The sequence below is a fragment of the Dysidea avara genome, chromosome 9 (assembly GCF_963678975.1).
Source record: "Dysidea avara chromosome 9, odDysAvar1.4, whole genome shotgun sequence".
NCBI lineage: Eukaryota > Metazoa > Porifera > Demospongiae > Dictyoceratida > Dysideidae > Dysidea > Dysidea avara.
This window is the reverse complement of record NC_089280.1, coordinates 16,229,918-16,253,076: the sequence shown is the minus strand read 5'-3', so window position 1 is coordinate 16,253,076 and position 23,159 is coordinate 16,229,918. Positions and strand designations below refer to the sequence as shown.

The window sequence follows — 23,159 nt, the reverse complement described above, 5'->3', positions numbered from 1 at the left end:
GGATGATTGGTCAACCAGTACCCCAGGATATTTTAGATCTTCTAGCTTGCAATTGTGCAAAGAAGTGTGAGCTGCCAAGGTGCATTTGTATGACCAATGGGCTCAAGTGTACAGAAGTGTGTAGACTGCAGGACTGTGACAGTCAGTCTGATAATACTGATGACGATGAAGATGTCATAAATGAACTTCAAGATGACCTAGAAGAAGATTATGACTTTTAAAAATGAACAAAAATGTTTCATGTAACTAGTAATATGATTTAGCATAATTTTAAGTTGCACGTAATTACTGTATCTACATAGTATGACCAGAAACTACCACAAATACGTTGCTATCATGCATTTTTATGTTATTGGGATGGATACCTTTTCAAAAAAAGCAATGATTCTTATTCAGCTCAGGTGGTACCGACTGACTCCTCCAGCTCATGGACTATTATTATCATGTTAGCTATCCATAAATGGATTTATAAAAAGTAAACAAACTAGTGTGAAAATAATTTATAAAATTAAAACATGGGAATAGAGATCGCTGAAAAAAGTAAAGAAACAAGAGTCAAACAAGCCAGCATGTTAAACACAGAGATCTCTAATTGGACTCAAACATTTTTATATAAAGCATTCTCAGTACTTATCTGCACCTGATTTATGGAGAAATTGCTGTTTTTCTACCATATCCATTGAGTCAAAATCTCTGTGTATTTAATATGCTGCTGGTTTGACTCTTGTTTCTTTACTTTTTTCAGCAATCTCTATCGCCATGTATTATTTTTGCAAAGTATTTTTACATAAGATGAACAAAATGACATATTTCAGAAAATTAAAAAGTACTTATATATATATTGATTCCTTATTTTCCAGTGGAGCTAAACTTCTTCCAAATCAACTTCTAAGGCTTCTTTTGTGGTTGAGGAGCTTCCTAAGGTAGTGTTTAGTTGAGTGTTCTATTAGGATTTTGGCTAAAAACATAGGCAGTTTCTATTATGAACCACTACCATGGTTCATGATATTACCACCTGTTTCCCATCACCTTACAAGCAATCAATAAGTGATTTTTATTAACAATATTTTGGTAAGCCAAAAACTATCTGTCAGGAGACTGTTGATGTTCAACCATATCTAGTTGTATTGCTACAAGCAGTTGAAACATTGAAGGATTTGGCTTAATACTGCAGTAGAGCATTGTGCACAAATTATTATGTTTCTTGCAAGAGCATTTCCCCCATTAAGTACTTTCACTCTGTGTCCAAGTACTACTCCCACAATGCAGATCTCCTCTAGATTATTTAAGCACATGATTTAGTTGTGTAAAATTTATGTATCTATGTTACATTGGCTTCAGCAATTGATCTGGCTGTCCTGCACAATAATTTAATATATAATATAGCCAGTGGTCCTATAAATTTCTGGTACAAAACATTTGAAAAAAGTTCCTTGATTCATAACAAAGCGACTATGTTTTCACAATTAAATAGTGAGATATTATTCTTTGTTGGAATAATAAAAAATTGTATCAGCAAACAAGAAGGAAGCCATCATGGATTGGTAAGGAAACCAAAAACCTCAAGCATAGTGTAGATTGAATTTCAAATGCCACTTCGTTGTTTAATTAAATCAGTCTTCACAACAGCTCCTTTTGTTGAACAACTGTTAAACTGTGCTTCTATTGTTACTACAGTATCACTGTCATATTAGAGTGATTCACTGCTCTAAATATTCTTCTAACATATTTGGTGAGCTGGATAGTCTGAAATATTTGCAGGCCTGTATCAAAGAGATGTTAAAAAGAGGCAGCTAAAAAACTACTGCAGTGATACTATTGCCGTGGCCATTTGTTGGCCACCACATTTGAAATCAAATTGGCTGCTCTTCAAAGCTGCACTCTTTTATAGCCCAACAGTGTTGAAATTTTAGATATACGAGTACTTGACATAACATAGGAAGCATGTAAATGAAGTGGGCTATTTCTTTACCTGAAAATTGCTGAATATTAGCATAGTGGAGAGAAGCCTAATATGTACTAAGAGCACAAGTCTACTGGTACCTGCATGGAGAAAATTTAAAAGATTATGTAGAATGCAACAGAAAATGTATTGATACGCATGACTACAGAATATTGTGATTTATTGAAGCTGAATATTAAAAATATATAGCAGCATGCATAGCCACCACTAAATTTAAATAATATAAAAATATATTTATGTACAAACAATAAATTATTAAATTAAAGACCAGTAATCTCAATGGTTTGAACATTATCCTCAGTAGTTGTCACATTGTCTTCAACAGTCATGTCACTAGTCTCTTCCATATTCATCTCTTCTTGTAGTGGTTCATAGTGTACCGGAGCAGTAGAGTTAGCAGAGTAGTAACGTCGCCACAAGTAAGACACTACCAACATTATAACAAACAACACTGAAGCACCTGAAGAATATGCCAACGTGAGATAGAGAAAATACTCTGGGTTGACATTTGTAACAAGTAGTCCCACAGTTAATGGAAGCACCATATCACCCAGTGCTGCTCCATTCACAAGTATTGCAGTGACCCTTCCTGTCACCTCCAAATGTTCGTCAACCAATACTAACGTTGCAGGGAATATAGAAGCAATGGATAAACCCATTAATGCAGACCCAATCCAAATCACAATTTCACCTGTATGTAGTACATTAATCAGTACCACTGTGACCATACACCCAATAAAGTCCGCTACTATCATAGCTGTAGTTGGTACTTTAAGCATGGCAATTCCGACTCCTAAAAGTCTCCCAAATGTAAATGACCCCCAATAAACAGAATTGAGTAAAGCAGCTTTTGACTTGGAGAAACACAGTTCTTTGTATGTGACAGAAAATGTGAATATGAAGCTACCATAGGTGACTTCAATGCCAATGTAAAAGAAGAGAAATATCGTACATATTGATACTATAAATATCCAAAACGCTTTGTAGTGTTGTACATTATCCGGGTTCTTATTCTGTTTGGTAGCAGATGGAGTGTTCTCCCGTTGTTCTATGATATCTGTGTACAACTTGGGATGTCTTCTTTTAGTACAACCAGCAAAATAAATCAGTGGAACAGCAACTATTAACATACCTATGGCAGATATCCAGTAGGACCATCCAAACTGTAGAGAACTTTCTGATGAATCAGTACAATTAGGAAATAAAGCTCTGGTAATATTGTCACATTTTGTAGTGTTGTCATCCCTTGATGGATTACAGTAATGGCTGGTAGGTATATCTGGTATGGCATTGTGTGATATGAAAGGCCTGGCTAGTAGAGGTGCTACAACTGTTCCCAACGCATAAGAGAAATGTAATGCTTGCATGTAAGGTCCGGATTTCTCATCCCATAGCCTCAATAACAAAATGTTGACACCTGTAAACAAGATTATGTGTAAAGCATACTATATATACTAAGATTGGCAAATAAGGACTTTTTACATCAGCATCCAATAAACCATGAAATCATCAAATTTTTCTACCACTGCTGTATATACAGTAAAGCAAGAAGGGTTTTTGTAAAGAAACAGCAGCGTGGAGAGGGAGAGAAGGGGGGCAACAAAATCAAAAGTTAATGACTGAATACAGTGAATACTAAAGCTACAATAAGGCTGAATGAATGCCACATTGTACCCTACAGGAAAAGGATATACATGTTAAGGAGTTTCTGAACAGTAGAACAGATTGTAAAAATGATACAAATGTTATTAGTCAAGCATGCTCAAGTGCCTTATACACAGTGTTGGGCAAGTTACTTCTAAAAGTAACTAGTTACATATTACTTGCAACTGAACTATTTAGTTACAGTTACATAATATTACCCATAAAATAAAGTAACTATAATAATATTACATATTATTTTACTTCGTGTCCACAGCCTTAAGCTGTCACGTGTGAACTACCACCTTATCACATGACATGATTACGTTGTTGGACAATGTGCAAATCTTGGTTATAAGTAAGAAGCTGGTGATTAAACTTCATTCAGTAGGCTTCATTACTTTGTTGTGGCTAGGCATTACTCAGTGGATTACTAACGAGATTAGTAACTTTGTTACTTGTAGTATTAATATTACGTAATATTAGACTCGTTACAGTAACTATAATACTTAGGTAACGCATTACATTTGTAAGTAAAATAACTTGAGTTATATTACCTGTTTTTATAGCGTATTTCGTTATACTACTTAGTTACCACAAATGTAATAATATTACGTAACGTGTTACATAAGTAATGTGTTACTCCCAACACTGTATTAACACATATAGTTTTACATTGTAGGATTGTAGGTCTACCTTATTATTAATGAGTCTGTTGGTAGTAATGAGGCATGCGTAGGCATCCACAACGAAAGAGGTTCTAAATTTCTAAAATCAGTTAGTTTTAGTAAACTTTTTATCATTGAAGCACTTAATAGTAGGAATCCTTCCCCACAGCAAAACGGTATGCCCCCCAAAAAAAATTACGCAACAAAAAAATACTTTTAACGGGAAAGTCTAAATATATTAACAGGCAGAATATCAAGCTGGGGGGAGGTTATAGGTCCATGAGAGAGGATCAATGTAAATGTGTGAAGCACACCTTGGCAAGTGTTTCCCATGAAAATTTTATAAAATATACATGATTTTGGTAAAATTTTACTGTGATGCCTTGACCATTTGACTATACAACTTTGGAAAGATCATCAATTAAACTTTTCATTTCTAACTACATATCAAGGCTTTAGGTATAAAACCTAGGGGGGAATAGTTTGTGATTTTGCCCTGTCTGCCAATCTGCCTGACCACAATCAAAAGCTGGAGGCTAAACAATTGTACAAGCTCCATATTATGTACCAATAATTAATTCACTCATGGCATGTGTCTCTATAAGGGTTCTCATGAATACGTATCTGCTCTCTGCACATTGCAGTCTCCTTTCATGTTCAATTTTTCTCGTCATCATGTATGAGGAATCCATACCTAGGCAGGAGTCTATTATGTTTTTTGAGCTTCCAATTATTCTTTCTGGCAATTCCTTTTAAATTTACCTATTATTCCCAAAATTATACTCACATTCACCTATTATTCCAAATATAATTCTCAACAATTTAAAAGCAGTAAAATATAACAATCCTGAACAGTACTAGTAATTAAAAATTATAAATTTAAAAATAAAGTAGAAATCCAAACTATAAAAAGTAGTGAAACAAGAGAAGAACAATGGTAGCTATTACAGCATAGCTCGGTGGGAAATCCTTACTTTGGCATGATATAACCATTATTTTGTGTTAAATGCCAAAGTAGGAATTTCCCACTGAGCTATGCTGTAATAGCTACCATTGTTCTTCTCTTGTTTCACTACTTTTTATAGTTTGGATTCCTACTTTATTTTTAAATTTATAATTTTTAATATACTAGTTTGTTTTTGGTTTTTTTGTTAAGGCATACAGCTAGCTATAAACATGTGACTGTTCTATTAGGGTGAATGCTGTGTTAGAGTATCCCGAGGCAGCCTGCAAGATGTCCGCTTGCCAAAAAGGGGCGTGGTTTCGATTGATTATAGAGTATGTCGAGTCAGCCTTCCAAATTGAAGGTGTGTGGTCACTGAAATACAGCTAGTGCAAAAGGGGTGTGTCATCATAGTTTCAATTGATAGATCAATAATGCGTAGAATGAAGAATGGACGTGATCTTGTGACCTATCATGAAGCTATCTAGTACCAGTACCTCCATACAGTACCCTCCGTCATAGATTATATCAGTAAAGAATATATAATCTATTCCTCTGTACAGTAGCGTACCGTACGCAAGGAAATTTAGACGTAAGAAAAATTTGACGAATTCAAACTTCAGCAGATTTGACGAATAAAATGTTGACGAAAATCAAGAAATCATAGGCAAAATCTGTACTTTTAAGGGCGTTTATAAACATTTGACGAATTAAACCGATTCGTAAAATTTCCTTGCGTACGGTAGTCTAAGCGTCTTAAATAATCTTGTGGCATTTATTATGCTGTTTAAAGAAAGTGTTGATACGGAAAATTAATGCCTCAATATGGTTTTGTTGGATGAAGAAGAAGACAAGCAGCCTGATTGAAGATAAAAGAAAAGACAAGGCGAAGAGGGCACACACTTTTCGGAACCCCAAAAGGCACATCCCACTGGTGAGTTTGTTATTGTGGCGTAAAATGGTGGCGGTGCGCTGCTTCATTTGGGCTCTAGGCTTGCGACTGTGGTCAGTGAGTGAGGCAGTGAGGAGAAAGTTCGAATTTTGGCGATTTAAAAAAATTAATATCCGGCCACCTGTAAGCGTTTTGTTGTATTCAATGCTGTTTTATGTACGTACTATATGGACTAGTACTATTCCGTAAAGGTGATTTTCGTCTTGTAAGATATCTCTAGGATGATTTTTAAAGGCGGAATTTTTGGCGGCATGCGAAATTTTCACTTGGATTCCTACTTAAATGGTACGACCGTACCGTTTGATACAGTGTACAATGTATACAGAAATCATTAATTTTTATACTGAGTATTGTACAATGTCGTTTTTACGGTTATTGTATCTTAACATGGTGGATACTTCAATGTAATCTTGTAATGAGTTTCGTTGTTGATCTTTAAAAGCATTGTTTAACATTGAAAAAACTCTTTCAACCGCTGCTGATGATGGCTGCACCACTAGTATTTTTTTAGCAGCTGCAGCCCATAATGGTAAAGTAGATTCAGAGCTTTTCCAAAACTTTAAATAATCTATATTGGAAGAATTATCATTATCAATGGTTCAATTTTAGCTAGGTAGCTTGGCAATTCTTTCTTTAGAGTTGTTATGTCTTCTAGATTGAAAAAGGGAATGGCAGAAAGCACATCCACTGATGATGAATCAGGATTCAGGAGCTTAATTGTATTTGGATTAAAAAGCCATGATGCTTTAAAAGCAGCAAGTGGAGCTTTAAGCGTTGTTGTTTGAAATATAGTACGTTCACGTTGAGCTGAATCCTCAAAAACATTTAATAACTCATGGATGCAATTACACACGATCTTGAAATTTGGCTCGTTTGTAGTACTGCTTGATCCGCTAAAAATATTTCAAAATCTTTTTGTTCAAATATTTGACATAATATTTACGGCCAATCGAAATTTTCACAAAACATTTCCTATGGGAAAGCCGTATAAGTACAGCGTCCATTACAGTCCTTTCCCAAACTTGTAATGGAGCCAAACCGTGCGTGTCTGTTGTTGACATCTTTGCTGTTACCAATAATTATCTGGTTAGCTGAAATGTTAACTCTGTTGAGAAAAAATCCACTTTTAATTTTTAGCTGTTTTTCAGGATTCAGCTCAACGTGAACATACTATAGTTGAGTGCTGGTTTGACACAACTTTTTGCATGTGCAATTAGTTGCTATTGAACTGCAGAGGATGGTGATATACTCTTGGCAATTGCTTCCACATTTGGAATGTTTCCAACAAAAGATTTGACCTCCTAAATTGTCTGATAACATGTTAAAGCAAAAGGACCATCACCCTCCAAATTGTATGTTGCTTTAACAAATACTTCACCCCAGTCTCTACTACTGCTAATTCAATCTTCAAATGATTTAGATTTTGTGAATCCTCAAAAAAGCTAGGAGCTTTGGTCTACTAGAAGGACCAATATCTGTATTTTTTGCAAGAAGGCTTAACGTCACCAAATTGTACCAAAATTTGACTCATAAGTTCCCATTTACTCCACCACCTCGTGTGGCTGTATGTAGCCATTGTTTTCCCAGTTTGCTCTTGCCATAAAAAATTTACATTTTTACACTGTGTGAGAATAACAAAAGCCAATTGTTGAGAAATTCCATTAGATTTGGTACCTTGAAGTGATTACCAACCAGATCTAGTGTATGACCCAAGAATCGCTAACAAATCTAACTACAACGGTTAAAGCTTCACATGTGTGGGTGGTGCCATCAAATGCAACACCAAGAAACTTTCCACTGATTTCAGTTATAATTTGAGCTATTTCTTCGCTTAGAATAAAAGGAATTAAATCAAATAGATACCGTCTGGTGCACATATGATAACCATTCTTTTCCAGTAGTTCCTTAAATGTATTTAGTTTGCCTAAGGGCACACCTGCTTGTAAAAGTCTTCATCATTTTCACATGATACACTTGTTGAGCCTCAGGTAATGTTTCACCTCTAAGATGCTTCACACTGTTGTACTGTCTCAGAGAAATAGCCAAGTCCTTCTCCTTTGCTGTCTTTTCTCGAAGCCTTTCTATTCCTTTCTTGTGCTTTGCATAGGCTGTATGATTTGTTACACTACTTTTCTTTATGCACAGCTCTTCATGACAACCATTGTAAAATAACTTACTATTTGATACAACAAATGGTTCTTCTGGGTACTCTTTTACACGGCGCATTGGTTTAATATTCATGGGATCATTCGTTGAGCTACCTCGACACTTTCTCTTCCCTCGAAGAGGATTTCAAAAAACAGAACACTTCCTCGACAAGTCAGAAGGCTTAGGTGCTTTAAGAACGCTTAATTGTGATACTGCTGATGAATACATTTCAGTCGATTCAATTACAGAGTTTGATATTACAGAAGAACTAGTTTCACTTTCATTATCCACATGCGTCACACTTCGCCAGCCTGGATCTTCATCATCATTACTAGACTCACAGCTAATATTTTGTATATATATTACCATCAGAGCAGAAATCATCTTGTTCTCTATCGACTTTGCTATCGACATCACTGTCCAATACTTCACGTAATAAATTAGCCATTTTTTATTCCCAGAAATTTACTGATTATGCCAGAAAGTTACCATTTACGGAATTATTCTTTATGCTTTTATATTCCAATTATTCCTAAACTTATTCTGGCATAATAGACGCGTCCCTATCCATACCAAGATGTTAACTATTAGTATTGACATACTTTCTTACAGGTGAATATATCAATGCACACATACCACAAAATTATTTGAAATGCATACAAATCTATGAAATTGAGTAAATAACTGCAGACTGGAGCACTGTGACCAAATTCCTAACTAGCTAGATGATTTTACAAGGAACTCAGTTTGTGCAAACATGTAGTGAGATCAAGATACCTAAACAAAGCATTCACCATACCACAGTCAGTGAATTAGTCACAGTTTCATGCACACATAGCTTTCTATCACATAATTATGATAAAGAAGTAAATACACTATATAGTGCATTTAAAACCACAACCTGCTAATCCATGTGCTACAATAAAAGCATTTAAGACACATGAGCGTAGTGTTGCTACACTTTGATTACTTAATTTTGAAATTTATGATTTTTACACTATGCACTAAGCTTGTGAGCAGTACCAGACTAGTATCCCACATGAAGTCTTTCAGATGATGGTCCCCACTTGGACCTCACTCTGCCTTACCTGCCAACATGTTAACTTTACGCATCAGTATGTGTGTCAAAGATTTGAAAACTGCTTTAAAATAAAACATAATGTTCAATGGGAAATATTCATATTTGAGAGATCCTAAGGAATTACGGATAGCAATTTTACTATCTGGATAAAGATATCCTATAGTAATATCATCACTTTCTATAAATTTATTTTTTATAGTTTATATGACTATGCCTCATTGTTAGTAATCAATGCTTTAAGCTTTCAATTATCGATCCACTGATGGTTGTCATATAGAAAAATGCTAAAGGCACAAGAAATAAAAACCCTAAGCTATCAATGTTTCTAAAGGATCAGAAAAAAGTAATTTGATTGCCTGAAATCATGTTCATGTGACTTCTGCTGGTTCCTGTTGTCACACATGAATTATTAGAACCAGTAGGACATGCACTCCAAAAATTTGCTGTAAGCCAAATCAGCCACAGCATGTGCATTACAGGCACATGCTCATGTCTACACAAGTGCATAAATAGTACTGCTCTTACAGAGACTGATTGTGGGTTTTAGTTTTAGGGTATGACTAGCACTATATAAAACCACTCTTTACAAAATATAGAAATATTTTTAAAGGGGAAAGCAATAAAACAAGGAAGCCATACTAGTGGACATTTAATCAGTCTTATAGCTTGTCAGTAGTTTAACCATGACTGAAATAGAGATTAAAAGTCCACGCAGGTGTAGATGACTTCCTTTGTTCCATTGCATTTTATTTCTATGACCTCTACTCATTTTATTTCTATGACGGGTCTACTTGAATTTAAATTCCTTGTACTTGTTTGTTTACGTTTTTATAAAATAATATGGAAACCTACCTATATCACATCTAACAATAGAAAACACCAGACAAATCATAAAACAAATTTCACATCTGAATATGTGCCCCAACTAGTGATTATGTACTTGTCTAGCTAGTGGCCCACTCTTCAATATCTGTCGCATTTTAAATACCTGATACAAAATCACACTAAGAAACTCCAAAGTATGTAAGCTTGTGATGCTTGACACATTTCAAGATGATATAGATCCATCAAAATTATTGTATACGTAAGTACATTGAAATGTTGTACTTGTATCAAATACTGTTATTGCAATTTACTGTACAGTATATACAAACTACCTACCATTGTCCAGATATCCCAATGGTATCCCCTGAAGGAACATCGCAGGAATTAGAGTGTACAATGTTGGGCTGAATGGTAGCAACACTGTTGCTGTAACAAGTCAAAACATAATTACTGTACACATACTGCACATTAATTGGAACATGATAGGTCTAAATAAAACACCTTGTAGTTCAGTAGTACTGTATCTGCACAAAAGCAGCCAAGCTATGAAAAATGGTGCAGCCTTAAAAATTCTGAGTGAAAAAGTTGTGAAATCAAAGATGGCAGCCAAAAAATTGGCTGCAATGATGTTGATGATAATGAATGCACACAGCCATTATCAAAATTTATTATCATTGCAGCTACTTCTTGGCCGCCACCTTCGATTTCACAACTTTTCACCCAGGCTTTTTAAGGCTGCACCATTTTTTACAGCTTGGCTGTTTTTGTGTAGGTTTCACTTTTTTTGTACTTTGGTCCCAAAACTAGCTATTTAGGGCTTATTTTTTCACTCACATTTCTTATCCATACAGATACAATAATGATCACTGAAGACAGACTTGTATAAACGTATTGTAATCTATTCTTTACTTCAATATTGGTAATATTATGGTAATACTCTAATAGAGTGCACATCTTTGAGGACTTCTAATAGAATATACATAGAACTTCCATAGGGAGATCTAATGCACGGTTTACTTCAATATTTAGTAATTTTAGAGTGCACATTTTTTAGGACTTCAAATAGAACACACCTAGAACAATCTAGTACTTCTATTGGTAGATCTATAAAATTATAAACCTAATTTATAGGAAGTAGAATTTCATTTTTAAAGTAGAAATATAGTGAGGTAATCAGGCAAGACAATACCGGTTCAGTGGTTAAGGATGCGGGTGCTAGGCATGGAGGTCCCTGGTTTGATCTCTGGTAAGTTTTTCCTTGGCATTTTTTGACACCTTATTTACCTGCGGTGCCTGTTCTATTAGAGTATCTCAATCTCAAGATTTTACACTTATTTGGTTTCTTTAACATTGCAGCTGTAACTCTATTGCTTTTTAAACCACAAAAGGTTTGGTTACTCCACGTACAAACTGATTTTCAAGTCATTCCTTCAAGCAGTTTACCCTGTGGCTGTAACAAAAGATTTTTATCGTATTTTTCAAAAGTTGCGTATATCTCCCTTGTTCTTCATTCGATGTGTACAAAATTTGGACTGTAAACATGCTGTATTACATCTTTACTTCCCTCTAAATTTGAATAAAATCGACTAAGGCATATGCAGGTTATACTGATTCTTTTAAGTGTTGCGAACAGAAGATTAGAAGAAAAATATGAAGAAACTAACACTAACTTTGAAAGTGCACATCTCAGTGATGGCTTGGCAGATTCAGCTCAAATTTGAAACAGGACCAGAGGTACCTCACCCTGAGGGAGTTTCCACAGCAAAAATGGTTAATTTCTGGTCAGGCACTATCAAACTACAGATGTGTGAAAACAAAATTTTCTTGGTTTCTGTAAAATACATACTTGTTTGTCGTGTGCACGCACTGGATGTACACGGCTGTACGACACAGTATCGTGTATCTTGATATTAGAATCATGGAGGCTTGCACTTTATCACAAAAAATACCAGAGTCAGTATTGGTTAGGTAGAATTAAGCCCAAAAGTGTCTTCAGAGCAGATAAAAATGCTTCGATAAGTTGTTAAAGAAGTTCAACTTTTTATTTAACAGATTGATTAACTATCTACCTGCCTGCCTAACGCAAGCATAACTAAGGCTATGGGCTGGTTTTTTACTGTTAGATGTTGCTCCAGCCTGACGGGTGCTTTTTGGCATACCATATAGTAAAAAACTTTAGCGGTACAAAAGTTCGGCGAAAATCCACTTACCTCAAAATTGACGGAAAAACTTTGGCGAATGGGGCTTCATCTGAATTTTTTTAGCTACCACGTACTGTACTGCTCAAATGCAACATTGCTCGCTACATGTGAGTGATTAAAGAACTCGCCAATTAAGGGGCGTGGCATCCGTTGCGATCACGAGTCTTTATCCCTTACATTGAGGGATGACGACTCACAATGGAAACAGCTGCCACACCCATTTTAATCGCGTGTAGCGACGTTGCATTCGAGTGGTAGCTATTGTACAAGTGTCATCATCGAGGTAAGCATCATTCGCTGGTTCAAGAAGGGTGGCGTGTAGCTAGAGAGCAATGTTTGGATTTTCACGAACTCCTGTAGGACAATGAATCTTGCGACAATTGAAGGGAACGCTTGGAAATACCCACGATATAATTGTCACGATACTTCAATACCCATCCTTTCAACAAGACTAATCTCCTTATATGATTGCTAAGAATAATTGGCAGATAAAACTTTGGCGATTGTAATGCTATTTGCCAAATTCGTCAAAGTTTTTTTACCGCCAAAGTTTTTACTATACGGTACCACAGTACATATAATGCACGCATCATGAACTTACCTTTGTCCTCCTTTGTGATTTATTTCTTTTAATGATAGTGCAAAGTGTCAATTTGCAGTAGCGTGTTATGGCTTCTTTGTACTTGTTGAGTAATCACATTTATCACAATCCATGTGTATTTACCATAGTGACTGGAGAGGCTGTTCTTTGACTGTAACACTATGAACATAGCTGAAAATTTAGTGCAAAGGCCGATTCATTTTTGTGCTTAGACGCAAAATTGAATTTATGGTTCATTATTCCTTTTGAAAGGGTATGCACCAGTTTACCAGTCATAATTATGTTACAAAAAAGTAAACAAGGTAATTTAAGTATGATTAGGGATCATAGAAATAAAAAAAGTAGTAAAACAGGATGGTCGCCTAAACCTGCAGATATATTTAATCCGTAATTCAGTCTAGGCTATAGACCGAAATACAATAAGAATTAAATGTCTACTAGATATCTGCAGGTTTAGGCAACTCCCTTGTTAAACCAGTGGGCGTGTGCCTGGTTTCTTGAAATTGGTTTGGCCAAAACCACGTGTCTGTCCTACACCCACGTGAGCAAACAGGCTTTGAGCTACAGAAAATAAACTTTTATTTAATGAATAAAGACTGTTTACAATATTAAAGCTTAACTTTCTGTTTTCATCATGTTTACTTGAAAGGAGTGTGGCCAGTAACTGAAACCAGGTGAAACAGTTTAGTAGGGTCTAGCCTATGTGCTGTAACAAGTGTATAATGATTGAAAAGCAACACAACAGGCCTTATAACTTACTAGGAATGGGGTATCTTCTCGAGCTGAAAGGGGGCGTATTTCCTTTGTACGTGAACAAAAATTAAGAGTAGACATAAAGCTTTGTGTGGAGAATTTATGCATGAAAACATGATAGACAAACTATAAAACAGTTAAGAAGATACTTCTTTGTTGGTTTAAAGTGGTTTTCTCGAGTTAGCTATGCATAGCAACGCAACTAATGAATTATGAAATAATTGGTGAATTACTAAATATGTTTTAATAATGTACTGTATCAAGACACACCATGTTGTGCAGTCAAGAAAGCTGGTGCACCACACCTTGAGTATATTGACAGGACAAAGAAAACAGCATTTTTACGCATGCATAGCTCTATGGCCCCTTTTCCAAAGCACACCATTTTTGTATTATAGCTGTCTGCCAGGTAGGGTAGGCCACACAGCAAATTAATTTGATCAAATCCGCAAAAAGCTATGAGCGTTCAAAGTTTTGTTTTAATTTCTTCATTTTTTCTTCTTATTATGCTGTACGGGGCTACGGGGGTTTCAATTTATTTTCGTACACTTTACAAAAATTGATATAAAACGCAGATGTGTAACTCGATTGATTCAATCATTGGTACAAATGAAGAGCGTGTAACGGTGGAAAGGAATTATGAGCATTTAATGTAAAAAAGATCAAACTTCTGTCATGGCTACAGGGTACATCGAGAATAGGAATAACTTGAAAATTGGTGTGTAGACAGGCTGATCATCATAGCAGTGCCTTTTGATAGTTTGAATAACAATAGAGTTACAGCGACAAAGTTATAAAGCAAAAAACAAACAAGTGTAAAACCACGGGATCGAGATACTCTAATAGAGCAGTCATCATAGGGTAAAAAAGGTGTACAAAAAATGTCAAAAACAAACTTAACAGAGTTTGAACCAGGGACCTCCACACCTAAAACCTACATCCTTAACCACTGAACCACTACTACCTTGGCTGATCATCTCACTTAATTTCTGCTTTATAAATAAAATTTCTAGTTTAATTAAATCTGCTTATAATCAAATGTTTATAATTTCATAAATCTACTAATAGAAGTACTAGATTATCCTAGAACATTCTGTGTATGTTCTAATAGAAGTCCTCAAAAATGTGCACTCTATTAGAGTATTACAATAATATACCATGCAATACAATACATTTATAAGTCTGGTCTTCAACAATCATCATTGTGTCTGCATAGAAAGTAAAAACAAACCTCAAAGTCAGCCATAGGCTGGTTTTGGGGCCTTATAAAGCACAAAAAGAAGTGAAATCCACACAACACAGCCAAGCTGTGAAAAAATGGTGTGGCCTTAAAAAGCCTGGGTGAAAAAAGTTGTAAAATCAAAGGTGGTGGCCAAGAAATGGCTGCAATGATGTTAATGTTAAAAAATTTTAATGGCTGTGTGCATTGTTAAATTTATTAGCATTAACATCATTGCAGCCATTTTATGGCCGCCACCTTTGATTTCACAACATTTTTCACCCAGGCTTTTTAAGGCCGCACCAGTTTTTCATAGCTTGGCTGTTTTTGTGTGGATGTATTGTTACAAAAAAAGGCAACAAATAAATTAATAGCATGCTGTGTGTTTTTTATAAAGAGTTAATTCAAGGGATAGTAATTACTGGGCACCTGGTTTTTACAAGTAACCATAAACCTGTTTCATTACTTTTTATTTCTATGATCCCTAATCAAACTTAAAACTGTATTTGCACACAACATTCATCAATGATAGCTACACATCCAAATTTATTCTCACAATACATAGCATAGAGTACGTATGTTCCAGGGGCGTATGTTCCAGGGGCAGATCTAATACTTGACAATGAGAAGGTGCATTCGGGTGGCATGTGTAAGATGCAGGTGGTCAATGAACCTGTAGGCCTTTGAAATGTATCCTATGCACATGAGATGTTATTACTGTATCTAAGTGGTTACACATGAGATGCACAGGCCAATGCCATTGATTCTAAAGATCTTCTTGGATGGTTAGTTCTGACTAATTATCAGTACTGTGGCGACTGTTCTATTAAAATTTATTTGTTCTCTGTGTAGGGTGTGTGTGCGTGTGTGTGTGCTTTTAAGCATGATAGTCAGCAAACTTCCCCACAGTGATCCCCCGTAACGTGACCAAAGAGACACAGTACTAGTGTCAAGTAACCATTTTGTCTATTTGCTGGCTATGTTGAATCCCCTGCATGGCCCGACTGTGTGGTACAGACTAGGTTGGGTGTACAGTCAACTAATCTTGGTAAAGGAGTTTCCCTACCTGTTGAAGTAGACAATGAAGTGAAGTTTAGATTTGCAAAAAGAGCTAGTGCTTTTGGTTATCTATCTTTACTAACCATAATTTCTGTGAAAACCGGCCTATTTGAAAAGTATCGAGAAACGCCAGTTTTAAGTATTTAGTGTGTCATAGCTCGCCAATGGTTGAAACTATGTGTACCAAATTTACATCAATTCCTTATCTTCCAGAACATCCACTGTACAAGTAGCCAACAACTTAGTTTCCTGCCATTTTAGATAGTTTTTAAACCGTGGTTGACTGTATCAAGCGAGCTCCAAAAGGGGAGGGAGGCTGGGGCCCGGAAGGAGGGCAAGAGGCAGGTTAAAAAAATTGAAATGGAAGGCGTAGAGATGAATTAGGCCAAGTTATGGGCCATTCAGGTCTCAAAATTAAAGGAAACTCACAGCAGAGGTATTTATTCAATACCACGGAGCTATACAGCCACATTTTGCCATCCCCAGGCTGACCAGAGCTCCATTAAGGCCCCACATTGCATGACCGGATCGCCACTGGGCTTGGGAAAAGCAGCCAGCAAAACCAGACCCACCACACCACCATTGGTACCAACTCCAGTAACAATACTTAAGTCATTATGCATTGCCTTATAAGCTAAGTTTGAGATCCTATGAGCTACCTGTAACAAATCAGTCATCATATTTAAATTAGCTACATGATGATCATGGTTAATGTCAGATTGGTACATTATCAGATCATTAATTAATGCGTTAGATTGGATTGAAATTAGAATGGTGTACTCATCGTTGAAACCGGGTTGGGTCAACCAGGTCACATTTTTGTCTAGGTCATCTGGGTCAGACCCACATTAAAAAATATCCGGGTGTGACCCGGATTGGATCATGTGCGAAGCAAATTAATTAGTTGGATGATACGGAAATGTATAAATGTGTCATAGTAAAGTTCTGATGCAATCCAGCTTCTTTCGTGAGCCAAGCCCACTTATCGGACAACTGTCAGCAGCCATACATGCAGCCATGCCCATTTTTGGTGATACTAAAGTCATGCATGAAACCATGCTCATAGCTGCCTGCTGGCTTATTTGGAGCCACACCACTAATCGATTGTTGTATGAGATACAGTCAAGGCCAGCTTTTGCGTGAGCCACACCCCCACTTTATATCATGAATGTGTCATACCTTTTTAAATAATTATGGTGTGTTAGGTATGTGCAAAGCCACACCCACTTGCAGGAAATGCATCTTGCTTTCTGCAAACTTACGTGGAATTGTGCCCACTGACTAACATCGTTAAGTATAGACACCCTCATGCTTAACTCGCTAGTCAGCACTCAAAACTTAGCTCTTGGAGTACGCCCCACTTTTAATTAATCCGGCTCACATCCGGGTCAAATCCAGGTCAGCAGTAGTGACCTGGTTTCAACGCTGGTTCAGAAATGTTGAATTAGTACATCTCTAATTAAAATGACAAGCCACATCTCCTTGACGATGAAAGGAGCGGCCACATCCACAATTAAAATCTCCAGTTGTACACCTGGGTGCTGACTATCCCTAACTTGTGAAATACCTCTAGTACACAGTTACAATCAGTCCCTTCTGTCCAGTATCAAATTATACCAGCCATTCAGTGGTATACTGAGTGACTTCAAATCAGCTTTCACAACATCTCTCCAATGCTGATTTATCATTCCATTGATATGGACTTTAACTCTTAAAACCTGCATAGTCCAAAAAGCTTGATTTAAACTGTAACATACACATGTCTAAAGCAAAGTGCTGTAACTTTTGAAGCATACTTCCAATGGCTACATAATTTACATTATTCTACTTGTGATGAATTAAGGATTAAAACCAAACTTAAGGTTTTATCCTTACACTAAACTGTGACTTCCCATGTAAGCAACCTTTCCATAAAGAAACGTGCAAACCCTTTACATAATGATCCATAAATCGTTCCTATCAACATGCAATAAGCATCATTCGCTTTACCATTAAATTTTTCATCATGCAAATATATATTAGTCACGTGATTAAACCCACAATCAAAATTTAACACTTGGCAAGAATATTTAATTGTGGAAAAACAAGTCACAAGTGAGCCTGACTGGTGAAATACTTCTAATTGATGACTGTGGTGTCCAGCACTTTGAACCATATGATAGAGTAGCTAAAATAACTGCCTTGTAAATAGCACATTTAACATTAAAGGATAAAATGTGACCCGGTCTGGGAAAACTGGTCTTATCACTCATGTCAGCAGATTCAATTTTTCACCCAGAACACAAAGCTACATGAATGAACTACTAAATTTCACAATCAAAATCAGCTAGACTTGAGTTACAACATATATATGTAGACAATATGGTACCTACAAATATTTTAATGCAATCTGCTACCGGAATACTTGTGCCATACTTCTTACGTACAAAGGGTAAATTTTGGTACATCACAGAAAATTTGCTGTGTTTTGAGAAAAACTTGCCACAACTTAAAGTTTTGGTTTCTTTAGTTTAAAATAATAAATTAGTGTAGCACTATTCATTGTTTCATAGAAAGCACAAATTTTCAAATTATCAAAGTGCAAAGTTTCATTGTTTCAGTGCAACTTGGCTAATAAATGAATACTAGTACAATAAAATTATTAATTTAAGAGGTTCCAGTGATAAAAAGTAGTGAAACAAGATATAAGAATGATGGTAGCTATTACAGCACAGCTATGTGGGAACTAGGGCTGGGGGATAGTATGTGCACATCGGAATAGTATCACTATCGGCATCGCCTATATTGCTTGAAAATTTACTATCGGACAGTAATTAACAAGTAAAATACGGAGAAATATCTGCAAAATACTTTAAAATAATAACTTTTTGGAACAAGAATCAGTCTACAAGGCTGTTTAATATCTTATGCAAAATACATGCATGGGTACATCCCTCCTTACAACTCTCTTTGAAGGCAACTAGTAGGAAATAGGTGAATTATCACTATCGTTTTACTATCGTCTATTGTGAACAGTGTCTTGATATCGTTCGGACAGTGAAAATTTCACTATCGCTCAGCCCTAGTGGGAACCACACATCACTCGCTCACTCACACACACACACACTCACACTCACACTCACAAACACACACACACACACACACACACACACACACACACACACACACACACACCTTTACATTGCAACTACACATACACTCACCCAAAGCAGCAATGACAACAGATGCTGCTAACATAGCATATCTCTTATTCCTGTACTTGTCATACAGTATTCCACCAACAATACTGCCAGTCAGGTAGCCTATGGAACGTACTGAGAAGATCACTGGTATAATGTTATCACTTCCTGACACATGATGGGCGAAGTCTAACAGGGTAGGACCTAGCAGTGCCACTATGTCTCCCTAAAAAGTAACAAGAAGAAAAACAGTAGTTTTTGCACGAATTCTTTATGCACCTATCAATTATATATATTAAGCCCCACTACTCCCCTCCCAGGCGTACGAGGGGGAATAGTGGGGAGGGGGGTACCACTGATTTGACCTTAATAACTGCCCCACTAGTGGGAAATTTACCATCCAAAACTTATAGGCTATGCACCTCCTGCAAGAATAACCTGTATTCCAAGGTACACTGGGCAAGACACTGGGTAGGGATTTGATGCTTGTTGTGTCTCCATGGGCAGGGAATTTGAATTTTAAAAGTCACATCCCTACCTTCCCCCACTGTTTCCTGGGTGGGGGATAATATTGAAAAGTGCATTACAACCCAGTAAAAATTTTCACATAAGACGTTAATAAATATGCACCTATCAACCACCTCACAGCCCAATCCCTCCCAGGTAGGTGAGGATTTGACTTCTAGAAAAATCTAATTTTCCACCCGTGGGGGCACAACAATTGGTCAAATACCCACGTAATATGGCTACAAGAGATTTATTTTGTCACGACAATATACAACATAAGGACAGGGGTCTAGACTCGGAGGGCACCATGCATTGAGTGGATTAGCACAGGAGTCCCAGCATGACTTAGCTACACTATTAAATTATAATGCAAAAATAATAAATATACATGTTATAGCATGCAGAAAAGTTCAGTTTAGGCAAACCAAAAGATCCCAGTCCAGGGAGGCTCTAGATTGTCACTTCACAAGCATTGGCCACTTGGCAATTGTGTCTGGCTTAAATAACCAATCTCGATGGAAATGAGATAAACAGAAAAGCCAGAAAGCTAAGATCATATTATAGTAAACAGCCATACCGATCTTCCTTCCGAGCTCCAACAGCCAAGATGTTGCTCAGCAGCTGGGTATATATTGGTGGGGATAGATTAATAGTTCGGAAAAAACAAATGGATACATTGGAAACCAGAGCTTGCAAGTTAACAAACACCAAAACTTTCGAACGGCCCAATGCCCCACCAGTGGGAGGCAGAATTTCAGATTAAGTAGAGTCAAGATCCCCCCACTAATCTCCTAGTAATCCCGGGAGGAGGGCAGTGGGGCCAGCAGCTAGGTCACGGTGAGGTCCGGCATACGTACTCTCGATCACACACCAATCTAAATGTAATTCTTACCAAAAAGAAGAATGAGCAACAAAATAAGAATGTGAGTAACAGCTTTATCTTTTCCATCTTTCGCCTATTGAGGTTTCAGTCACTGCACGCTTCGAAGCCGTTCGAAGGAGGTTCGAAGCAGTCAAAAAAATATATTTTTTTTCGAAGTGGCGCTTAATTAATTCAGCGACGCTTATGGTCTAATTTCGACCACATATTAAAACATGCCAGCATAGCCAGTGACCAGGATGTTTTTTAAACTTGTTGAAGGCGTTATAGAGATCTCAACCCTACAACCGAGTTACACCACTCACATCAATCAGGCCCGCCGGAGGGACACCGGCACAAACGATACAGAATTCCACAAGCCAGTATTCCTACACTCCTTTTTACCATCAATAATCAAACTTTGGAACAATCTACCCAATCATTTAGTAACTACATCATCCTTAAGCATTTTTAAAGAGCAATTGACTGATTATTTAATGATGTAATTATAACTAATACTGATCTGATGGTACTCCGAGTTTACACATGCAGTACTACTGAATAAAGATAATATAATTTGATATGATTGAAACAGTATCTATTCTAGAGTGAGTTACTCCAAGATATTTAGCACTGTTACTTTGTCGTCATTCAACAAATCAGTTAGCTAGTAGCTATCACTCTGACATGTCTGCATGATCATGGATAATAGACACCCCTACCTAAGTATTATCTATATATGTTCTGATCATATTATCAGCATCGCAAACAAAGCCAACTCCATCAGAGCACTTCTGCAGAGAAATCTAAGCCAATGCCAACCATCAATAAAGTCAACCTGTTTATACTATACATATTCGTCCTATAGCTAGCTACTTGAATATGCCTCTACTGCTTGGTGAGTCACCTGATTAAATCTGCACTACCCAGCTACCCGAGGTCACAACTTTAAATTTATCCATGCAACTGGCATCAAGATATAACACTTACTTAGTACACTCTTTCTTCCCATCAACCGTCATTTCCCATCAACCATCATGCTCTGGAATGCCCTATACCACTGTATGTAATTGATTCAACAGATTTGGAACACTTCACTAATTTAGATTATTGTGATTATAATCATTACATGTACAACCATATACTGAAATGAATAAATAGTATTGTGATTTTGTATCATGTATAGCTATATTTTGTTTTGTAACTATGGTAGTCTCGTACCCAGCCCGGACCGCCTTTTCCTTTTTGTATTTGGATGGTGGAAAAAAGGGTCTGGTGTAACTCCAATAGCTGTTTTGTTCTGAATCCCTGATTGTTTGAAGGGCTGCAAACAAGAATGTAATAATGTAATTCCCAGAGTCTCCAGAATCAATGTAATTCTTACCAAAAAATCTTGCGCCCAAATCCTAGATCCAGAATAGAAATAACTTTTCCCCCACCCAAATACAAAAGGAAAAAAAAGTGATCTGGGTACCTAATTTCCGTATGTCTTGTACAGGCATCTGCCTTTTGCAAGGCCTTTTGTGTATCCATACATATCATATAGTATAGCAGCTAGGCGAAAAAACTACTCACTTTTTGATATAAGCTCCGAACTTAGTGCAATATTTGCTTGATTCATACTATTTCATATTAGATATGGTGTCATTAAAATTATTTACTATATCATGCTGACAAATCAGGGCGTAACCAGGATTGTTTGAAGTTGTACAAGCAAATCTTCCTTGTAACCATAAGATCCACTGAATCCTTCACAGCTGCAGAGTATGACAACTATAGCATCTGCAGTACTATATTACATGTATGGGGACACTTAGCCTGCTAAGAATTTTTGCAAATGAAATGCACATGGTCTTGTACGATGTGCCACTCTTTAGGCTCATAATATTATTATATATAAAGCTGAACTGTCACTTATCCCTATATGGTCCCATGTGTTCTATAAGAGTGTGCGCCTTCTTCAAGTCTTATAGTCATGTATAAATTATCAATTAGCCAGGAAGTGTGCACCTGTGTGTTAAGTTCATTTTGCTCAATCTTTTGCTTGCAATATAGCTACGGCAAATATAGTACTGCTTTTAAATACTCTTTGTATTCGGTTCTCTTTGTTGACCATGTTACAGTTCTAGCATGATAGGAAAGGTACTACTAACACCACATAGGCTGTACATGTCTTGATATTAGCTTACCTGCTGTTCAACTAATCCACATGTTCACATCATTTTAGGCTTGCATGATGGAATAAGAAAGTAGGATATCACCATGCATGCTACACTTTAGGACATGACATTATCTTTAATGTGCAATTCCCAATGTGTTGATTTTTCATTGTGGTTCATGTGGAATGCAAAATGGTCCTGCACGAAGGGTAAGTAACAATGCTAGTACATAATAAGCGCACTGGTACCTACATGGAGAATATTGGCTTTACCAAATTAAAAGAATACAACAGAAAATGTATTGATACAAATGTGACTGGATTTGTGAAAAGGGGTCTTCCATACATATTCAATTTATCAACTTTGAAAACTATAAGATTGGGAAAAGCTATGGAGCTGAA

General features: G+C 36.6%; 1 protein-coding gene across 1 annotated transcript; it reads right to left on the bottom strand.

The window, feature by feature from the left end:
• Window positions 1-2,115: 2,115 nt before the first annotated feature.
• LOC136265921 (sodium-dependent glucose transporter 1A-like) lies at window positions 2,116-20,769 on the bottom strand. Its single transcript, XM_066060871.1, has 4 exons — window positions 20,633-20,769; window positions 19,258-19,459; window positions 10,558-10,647; window positions 2,116-3,380 (listed from the first exon to the last, which is right to left on the bottom strand). Exons 1-4 carry the CDS (start codon window positions 20,687-20,689, stop codon window positions 2,224-2,226), a joined length of 1,506 nt encoding a protein of 501 aa, XP_065916943.1. The 5' UTR covers window positions 20,690-20,769; the 3' UTR covers window positions 2,116-2,223.
• Window positions 20,770-23,159: the final 2,390 nt, after the last annotated feature.